Source organism: Trichoplusia ni, unplaced genomic scaffold (assembly GCF_003590095.1).
Source record: "Trichoplusia ni isolate ovarian cell line Hi5 unplaced genomic scaffold, tn1 tig00003541, whole genome shotgun sequence".
NCBI classification, from domain to species: Eukaryota; Metazoa; Arthropoda; class Insecta; order Lepidoptera; family Noctuidae; genus Trichoplusia; species Trichoplusia ni.
Window position 1 is genome coordinate 14,506 of NW_020800417.1, and position 10,078 is coordinate 24,583.

The window sequence follows — 10,078 nt, forward strand, 5'->3', positions numbered from 1 at the left end:
ATGACTAACTTGTAACAAAAACAAAGCATGCAAATTATTATAACATGATAAAAATAAGGGATTCGTGACATCAGTTACCGAACCTTAGTACCTGGTACCGTCGTCAGAATCATTGTATTAATAGGTTTATAAAACGGGGGTATTATTTTCAAGGTAGCCAACCTTGAAATGAACGATGCACGAAGATGATTCGCTTTATTTTGTTGACGTTACTCCTTTAATGCACGATATGACATGATGTTAAATTGTAACTTGGTTATTGGTATAAGGAGGTTTAACAAGAAGACATTTGCAATTTGGTTGAGGATGTTTAACATATGTGAATGTTGTGTACTGTAAGTCGTTTTTGGAATTATGAATGGTGATTCGTCACTTAGGTACTGGAATTAACAAATAATGTTTTCAGTTCATAAGGTTTCATTTGGAAGATAGGCTTTTGAAATGTGGACTTATTTGCATTATCCTATATTCCTATCCACTTGTGTCCGAGTATATTCAAGTTAGCAACAAACTCAAAAATTTAAAAACTCTATCAAGTCTCCCTGCCGAAATAAGGAACTGTGCCATAGATTGTCACCCATACACGGACTGACCGCCTCAAGTGTAGCTTAACCAGAGGTCGATCAACTTTTGCAGTTATAGCTTAGCCACGAGCTCCTCAGATTAGCTAATATTATATATAGATATATAGATATTATATAGAGATTTAATTATATGTACTTAATAGTCCCAATATGATCAAATGATTTAATCCTACCATTATTTCAGGAAACGGTGTGGTCATCCACCTGCCAGGTCTCTTCGAGGAGCTGAAGAAGAACGAGCTGAAAGGCATGGAAGGCTGGCAGGACCGCCTCATCATCTCCGACAGAGCACACCTCGTCTTCGACATGCATCAACAGGTATTCACATACCCTAACACTCTTTAGGTAAATTGACACTTATTGTAATTGAATTAGAGTTTATTTTTACAAGGTGATCTCACAATATTTGATAGGTGTTAACATATCTAAATGTTTGTTGCGTGCACTTAGAGTTTGTGATGGACTTGGGATTTTTAATATTTACGGGATTATGAAATGAGAGAAACGCGTCTTTTTTTTTTGTTAGGATTCAGATCGTAACCACAGGTTTTTTGTACGATAAATGCCTATTTTTCACATCTATAGTTTATATTTAGTTATAAATATCAAACAAGTCATAATAGATGATTCATACTGACATTCTAGGTTGCCTATTTTATTATTATCAAAACCATATCTTAACTGTAATGTGGCATGTTACTTGTTCCCAGACCCATATTTTAATACTATGATATCACGTCACTGATAATAAGGGCATTGCCCTATCTTCTAAACAGACATTTCACGCTTGAACAAACTTTATCTATTCGCCGTTTTAGTGTATTATCAAGGCCAAGAACTGTAAAACATTCGTTGAACAAATCGGAAGTATCAGAAAATTCAGGCTCGCGAAACTGAAGATTTCGTACAAATAGGCGACCAATACAAATTAGCATATTTGTAATTTCGCAATATTTTTCTGTTCTCATCCGTCGACAACGGAACCCGAGAAAAATTACAAGTTTTCTCCATCTTTCATCTTCATTATTATATGAAATCACTGGTAGCTGTAAAAACATTATCTTTCTTAGCGAAGAAAAAAAGCCTATATGACAATCCGAGGTATCAGCAACCTCCATACCAAATTTAATAGACATTGGTTCAGCCGTTTACGCGTGAAGATAGAACAAACATCGTCAAACTTACATTTGCATTTATAATATTTTATCATCACTCGGGGATACCTGCACAATGCGATAGATATCCAATTATGTTATTAATATTTCTATCTACGTCTTTCTATTCTATTAGTACCGCCATCTTTTCTTCTGCGATTCAAACTCTTATTAACGTAAAAGGTATTTTTAATGTACAAATGTAATGTGATTTAATCTGAAATCTGATTAATGTTACAAAATGGTTGCTTTATGCATTTCAATGGGAACTATTATAATCGATTACGGTTATGTGATTATAAGAATAACCGATTAACCGACTTGGTATATCGATATTATAAACAGGGTTTTACCAGTATACAGGGTTTTAAATGGTACTAGTGGTACTACGGTTGTACGAAGTTTAACTGATTTGTTTTATGTTTGTCTGTTTTATTTTCATTGAGCTTTCCCGTAGTAAATGATCGAAAATGTTTTGGTTTAAATTATTTCATTTGTTCCTAAAAAAAAAACGAATACCGCAGTTAGAAATTTAATGCTTGTCCCACGGCGGCTTTCATAAGCATTCAAGTCACAAGCATAAGCACACCCAGACTCAGGACAAGATTCGAAGATCACACAAATGCTTGTCCTACGCGAGGATCTAAACCGCGACACGTAACGATCAGTTGTTTTTTTGTGTCTCTAGATGGCAAAGTATTCTAGCTGTTCATTCAGGGATAAAATAAATCGAATGTCGTCTCCTAATTTTCTTGAAACAATAAAAATGTTTTGCTAATTTCTATTGCATTTACTTCGCAATCGTACTATGAAGTACCGTGTATCGCCATGCAGTATTTTATATGCCCCTTTTTTTGAGTTACGACCCTGTCATTTTTGATACATTGCATTGTTTTATATTACCATAATCGGTACGATGCGGAAATTTTTATGTAAGTTCGATCCGTCTTTTATATCTCATTTAAATTCCCATACCAGTCAATGCAAATGTTTATATGAACGTTTTGTTCTGATATTCTTGTTGTAATGTCATGTTCTCCTATATGGATATTATTATGTATGTAGGTTGTTTTGAGTATGCGTAAGATTTTTCTTCATAGTTTAGAGAGTATGTATTTGTGACTCATATGTCAATAACTTGCAAGTAAATCCTTTAGTTTCGTATAAAAAATATATAAGAGGACTTTAATAACCGTAGTTAGTGTCTTATGCCGTTAAGAGAGGCAAAGGATTAGGTTGAGTAAAATTCTAGCCAAGCATTCAAGAAAATACGCAGTTTCTATTACCAAATAATCTTCGGCTTTATATTTTTTTACTCGTAAAAAAAGATTCTGTATACTGTAATAATAATAGTGTGACGCATAAGCGCATGATTTTGCGCGAAAACACGATGACGTCAGTCGCGGTCAAGGCTTAGTGAGGCGATGCGCTGAATAGGTACTTATAGTGTTGCGATACTGTGATGTACATTATTATACATGTCAATAAGGGTATCAAATTAATTTTCGGAATACATTGCACATTATGTTTCAATTTTTTTATTTAATTAATGATCTATAGGTATGGCAAAACAACATTTGCTGGGACAACTACTATTAATATGAATACATTTTTCGCATGAAGTTTGTTTCAAGAAACTAATTTGCTTTAATAATTTAGGAATTCTCTCAACCGACTCCAAAAAGAGGAGATTTTTTTTTCATTTTCGTGTAATTGCTGACATTTGGTCCCATCTAGGGTTCATCAAGTTTGACTCACTAGCTGTTATTTGAAGTCGATTGTCCGTTTTTGATGTTATCATTTCATAAAATCTTCAAACGTTACAAATACAATGGCCAACTAATCAAAAGATCCGGTCCTCCTTACACGTGTTTTACATGTTTGTAAGTAAATCTCTCTGCGATTTAGAATAAAATGAATAATTTATGCACACTCTGATGAATAGCTGAAACGAATTATATGATTAAGAATGGTCAAGTAACTTTACGGAGTTAGTTATGTGTAATTAAACAATACTATCGATGACTAATACTGAACATTATATATGGAGATAAGTGAAACAAGATGAAAATCTAAAGTAACATATTTGGTAGGCTTAATTTTAGTTCGAAAGAAAATTTGTCTTGTTTTTAGTTAGTTCATAGGGTAACCATTTTCCTGCGCAGTAAGGTAAATTATCAGATAAAATCCTTGAAAACACTATCTTAACTTTTTCAGCCACCTTGTAAGAAAAGTTGCTACAGCTTACTATACCAACAATTATTTGCCTTTATTTTCCAACATCAGCCTAAAAAGGATTCATACATTTCACACAGGACAGTTATATTTTATTTTCTACGAGATAAAAAGCAAACTTATTACTCACAGTGTAAAATATTGCGACACTATATACCGCATCCACTCAGCCCACCTCTTATGTAAATCAATGACCGCCAGTGTATTCACAAGTCACGCCCCATGACGTAGTATTCTGCTCATCAGTTACTCACACATGTTATTATCTGACACGTGCTCAACCTGTCATTGTACCTACATACATATATCATATGTTTAATATGTTACTGTGATAGTTTAATATTGGATTTTGTAGAACTGTTAAATGCACGGGGTAGGATCCTACATGGCTACTTCATTTTGCATTTGCATACTTTCAGCTATCGTCTAGGTGAACCCCTAACTGGAGACTTTTTCTTGATTTTTCTCCTAAATAATATGCGCAGTGTATTAGACAAAAATGAATATTGCATTATTAAACGCCTTTTTTAACTGCCTTAATAATTATTATCTTTTTTGTTTCATTCTATTTCAAATAATTCTTGCAGAACTTTTGTTAACTAGGCAATTATCTAAGTAAACATTGTTCTGACACGGATTGCAATTTCAAATTGAAATTAACTCATTAATTCATTCCAATTATTGCGTCAACCACCATGACCATGACGCAGACAATCAGTTTATCAAAAACAAAACAAGTATTTATTTCACAATGTTTTTTTATCTATAAACATTTGCATGGCCAGCAGTGCTCGAATATGGGCTGATGTAGTTAACACATAGAATTTAATAAGTCCACTGTTTGGTCCTTCTCTTTTTTTCCCTCTTGTCGCCATTCCATAATCGTACAGTATATTTATTATTTAACATTGTATAGTTTATTTAACGATAGCGAGTATCAGTTGAATTTGCACCTTATGACTATTGAAATAAAACATACGACACTGTCGTCGCATCAGTGATAATGTCACAGTTATGATAGGTACGCTAACGAAGATATTAGCAATTGTTGTGACTGAGGACGTGATAATTGAAAATATCCTGTATTGAGTATTAGTATGTGTTTATTGTCGAGAACTCTATAATCATAGATTGTGTGTTTGACGACCTCCGTGATCGAGTGGCGTACGCACCGGTTTCAAGGTGTCGCTAGCTCTGAGGTCCCAGGTTCGATCGCCGGTCAAAATTCAAATTTTATACATTGTCTCGGGTCTGGGTGTTTGTGGTACCTTTGTTGCATCTGGAATCCATAACACAAGTGCTTTATCAACTTACTTTGGGTTCAGAACAATGTATGTGATGTTGTCCGCATTTATTTATTTACTTTAATATAATTTGAATCACGTAGTTTTACATTTGATACCTTTTTGGTTGGCATGAATTTGTTGAGACGTTTTTATCCAGCATAGGTCTTATTTGCTCATGTAGTGTCTGGACTCACTGGAGGTAGTTAAATAGGCTTATACTCTTGGGTACTTTACACAAACTTTAGTTAAAGCGATTCCTCACTTGCGGGTTTTAGGTTTTAGTTTTTTTATTTAAATCATTCTTTTTTATTTAAAAAAGCTTAAACAAAAATGATGCCTCTTTTCCAGGTTGACGGTCTTCAAGAAGCAGAGAAGGGCAAGAACTCGTTAGGCACCACAAAGAAGGGTATCGGCCCGACTTACTCCTCAAGGCGACCCGCAACGGACTGCGGATAGGAGACCTGCTCGGCGACTTTGAAGTTTTTGAGGAGAAGTAAGTTTTAATCTGGATTTTACTACAAGAGTACTGTACTATGAGATTCCGACTTGGCAAGAGATTCGGGGACTCAGCCCTACCTAAGCACCTTCTATGATCCAAATAAATTGCACTTTGTGGTTGTATAAAAGAGACCCCGCCGCATACATGCCGCATGTATACTTCCAAAATGTCAAGAGTCCGAAGGTGTTCGCAGATTTTGATCACAGATCGTGATCGAGATTGAGCTTGAACGGGCCTAAGAGCTCACAGTACGCAGAAACTGAACACCAACTTGATTGCTTCGAACGCGTGTCTTGTGAATGATAAAGTGATGATTATCAAACATCAGCATATATCTACGATCAAATAAACCAGTTTTATTGCATAAACATTGCTATAATATCCTTATCGCGACAAATTATCCACTTTGTAACTTCCTACTTTTGAAAATGATAATCATCTATAATCTGCGCATTATACAAAACGTGTAAATATTTTCTTATTTATTCCATATTTGGTCCGATCGGGTTAAATGCCATGTATATAAATGTATAATATGAATGCCAAAGTAACTAGCATGTCTATGAATATCTTATACTAGTTGTAGTGCCGTGACTTCGTCCGCTTGATATATACACGTTATTTTTTTTGTTTTCTTTTTTTCTCTCTTCTCCCCGTTTCGGTAACATATTTTATTACTGCTCTGCTTCTATTAATCAAATTAATAAATGTGCTATTTATCTAATACTGAATATATGTATAGAACAAAGGCAAAGTGGATCCGAGTGAAGCCCACCATGCCAGACCCAATACGCGACGTGTCGCAGGTTCGATCCCCAGTATAATAGTGTGTGATCCACGAATGCTTTTTGTAAGTCTGACTGTCTTTGCGCTCGTGACTTAAATGTTGTGACACACCTACAGCACAACAATTAAAGAAAAAAATAGTGTTGGAGTTTTTTCATCGTATATTATACCATAATAATTATATTTCTCGTTTCAGGTTCCGCACCCTCGCCAGCGAACTACAAGAGAATGTTCCCATCATTAGAGGTTGACATCGACGCGGAACTCGCCCGCTACCAGGTCTTCGCGACCAAGATCAAGCCGATGGTACGCGGACACGGTCTCGTACCTGCATAAAGCTATCGGCGAGGGCAAGAAGGTTTTAGTCGAAGGTGCTAACGCCGCCATGTTGGATATTGACTTTGGTGAGTACTAATAGGAAAATACGTGATAGTCATGATCTAGATGGAACGTTGTCATTCAATGTTTTTTAAGAACATTTGTGGCATCCTGATTAGAAAATACACTGGTTCGGTCGTTTCTTCTTTTGTGTAAGGTAACCAAAGTTATGGAAGTCGAAGGATCTGTATTTAAAATATTCAGGCGGCAATAAACATAAAGGCTTGAATCAAAATCAGAAGTCAAAGCAGCAGTGATACACTCAAAGCTAAAGCTTAGACTCTTTTAGAACGTTTACAAAACTATACACTCTGAACGTTCTATAAAAAATTGAACTAAAAATAATAATAAGAATAAACCTAAAAATATGATTACAAGACTAATTATGATATTATTTAATACAAAGGATTAATTAATCCTAGATTTAGTACGAATCTTATCTAAATCGAAGACACGTGTCGTCATAGGCTGATAAGACACGCTTTGTTATGATAGTGTATCTGTATAAGCTTGTTAGTATCTTTATTGTTTATTTATTGTTGTTATGTAAATCAGATACAGTAATTATATACTCGTTACTAGGATTGGGAAAAGGGTGAAATTTTGAAGTCGATAAATGCACTTAGGCGAAAATTTCAAAATCATTAGTTGACACGGCGTCGGGGTTGCGAGTCCAGTGCATTAGTTTCTTTTCTGGGTCTTAAATTTTTGCTAATGTATATCTGTGCATCATTTAATAATGAGTCATCCTAACTATAGTTGCTTCAAATATTGTTCAGTAAAATTTAATATCTTGTTCAGCATTCTTATCAATGGAATCTCTTATCTCGTTCTTGTTAATTTTATGAATATATTTATTTTAGAACGGTTTATATCAAATTGTTAAACAGAATTCGAATTCTATGATACAGTACATTTAACTCGGTTTTAATGTACCTAATAACGTAATTAATTATAAAGTAAGTATTCAATACGCAATACTTAATTGCTTCCATAATATAGTTACGTCCGCCACGTCCCCTTCCAGGCACGTACCCATACGTGACGTCGTCCAACTGCAGCATCGGCGGCGTGTGCACGGGGCTGGGGCTGCCGCCGCTCGTCATCGGCGACGTGCTCGGCGTCGTCAAGGCCTACACCACGCGCGTCGGCGACGGACCCTTCCCCACTGAGCTGCATGATGTGAGTATATATGTAAAATATTTGTATTTTCTTGTTGACTGAGAAGTGCAAGTGGCTAAGCTATAACTGCATAAGTGAATCGATCACAGGTTAAGCTACGCTTGACGCAGTTGGTCCGTAAATGAGTGACCATCTTTGTCATTACGAGTTCTCCGTGTGTCGAGGGCACGTTAAATTGTGGGTCCCAGCTGTTATTTATACATTTTTCACAGTCGTTGCACGAACTCAGAAGCTTGAAAGTCTGACGACCACTCTAACTAAGGTTTATCGTGTTGCCCAGGTATCTGGGTTGAGGAGTTCAGATAGGCAGTTGCTCCTTGTAAAACACTGGTGATTGAATGGTGATGGCCGATGATGATGAAAGAAAAAATCAAAACTAATGAAGTAATCCCCGTGTGTCCAGGAGACAGGCAGCCTGCTGCAGGAGCGCGGCCACGAGGTGGGAGTGACCACGAAGCGGGTGCGACGCTGCGGCTGGCTCGACCTGGTCGTCGTGCGGTACACCGCCATGGTCAACGGGTACACCGCGTTAGTACCACACACTTACTTATTATAATATTGTTATACCACGAATTAGCACTGCCTCGCCATTACCGCAGATAGCGACGTCAGCGAGGCAGACCCAGCTGGAGATTCCAATATGACCTTGTTTTTTGGGGTATACGGGGTATCCCACGGTGTATGTAGGATTGCAACGCATTGCCATACCACCGACACAAAAACGCGAATGACGTAGCACATCGGTTTAGGTTTAGTCAGTAAGAGTCTGACACTACCCTCCCCACCCAAGGAGGGGGGTTTCCATGAAGATTCCTCGCCCTTACCAAAAAAAAACAAGGCGGGATCTCCCACTCACCTAGTCAGGGGAGGGACTGAGTAGTTTTCAGAATCTTACTGACTCAGCCTGTACCGCCATGCAACGTCCTTTCGCGTTTAGTGACACTCGGCAATGCATAGCAATTCAACACACACATTCCAGGATGATCTAGATTCTTTCTCAGCAAACTGGTGTTTTAAGGCTCTAAGAACTCACTGAGTTTAAAATAAACCTGTTTTACAATGTTCATGATCTACTAAAGCTGGATTTTCCCCTACCAATTAAATAATTAAAAAGGTTATATTATCATTGCTTGTTTTTTTTCCAGGATATGCCTTACAAAGATGGACATCCTTGACACGTTAAAAGAGATCAAGATCGGTGTCGCCTACAAGCTGAACGGCAAGAAGATCGAATACTTCCCATCATCGATGACAGAGCTTAGCAATGTTGAGGTAAAACAAATTTCATACTTTGAGAAATAAATCATTTATTTTTTAGTAAGATATATCGTCACTTTTCATGTTTTTTTGATGAGCTCGCTAATGTTGATTCTAAATAATAAATTTCACCATCTTCAAACTTGAGTAGGTTTTGATTCGCTTGTTTTCTCATAATGATTTTTCAAAACGTGTTGTGTAACATAGTTAAATGTAATTTTTGGATATGAACTGAATTTCAGAGAGATTCTAGTCGAGAATCTGTTTAGGTGGTAGGACCATAGTATTCAAGGCTTATATGAAACGTCATCGTTAGGTACTTCATCTTTCGTACCTGAAATGATAGCCGAGTGGTATAGATCACAACGCCAAAATCCACTGAACGCAAAGTGTCGCGGGTTCGATCCCCGAGTCCGGGTGTGCTTGTGGAGAATCGTTTTTTTTTTTTTAATAAACAAATACTTTAAAACTTCTCTTTATACTATGTAGGTGGAGTACATCACAGTCCCGGGCTGGGCGTGCAGTATAGAGGACGTGCGGCAGCTGGACAAGCTCCCGCAGCAGGCGCGGAACTACGTCAAGGTCATCGAGGACTTCCTGCAAGTACCTGGTGAGTCCCACTACCCTCATTTTACTCAGTAAGAACACAAGAGACACATACAACAAACCGATACAATAAGTAAAATATCAAGACATCAACAGTTATAAGTGGAATAA

General features: G+C 36.8%; 1 protein-coding gene across 1 annotated transcript; it reads left to right on the forward strand.

The window, feature by feature from the left end:
* Positions 1-749: 749 nt before the first annotated feature.
* Positions 750-10,018, forward strand: LOC113507969 (adenylosuccinate synthetase-like; the record flags this gene model as incomplete). The annotated part of the gene is given in 10 exon segments (XM_026890907.1): positions 750-902; positions 5,608-5,683; positions 5,686-5,752; positions 6,741-6,759; positions 6,761-6,856; positions 6,858-6,948; positions 7,950-8,104; positions 8,508-8,632; positions 9,250-9,376; positions 9,851-10,018. Coding segments are annotated over 10 exon segments (1,062 nt in total), but the record flags the coding sequence as incomplete, so codon positions are not given.
* Between the last annotated feature and the right edge of the window lie 60 nt (positions 10,019-10,078).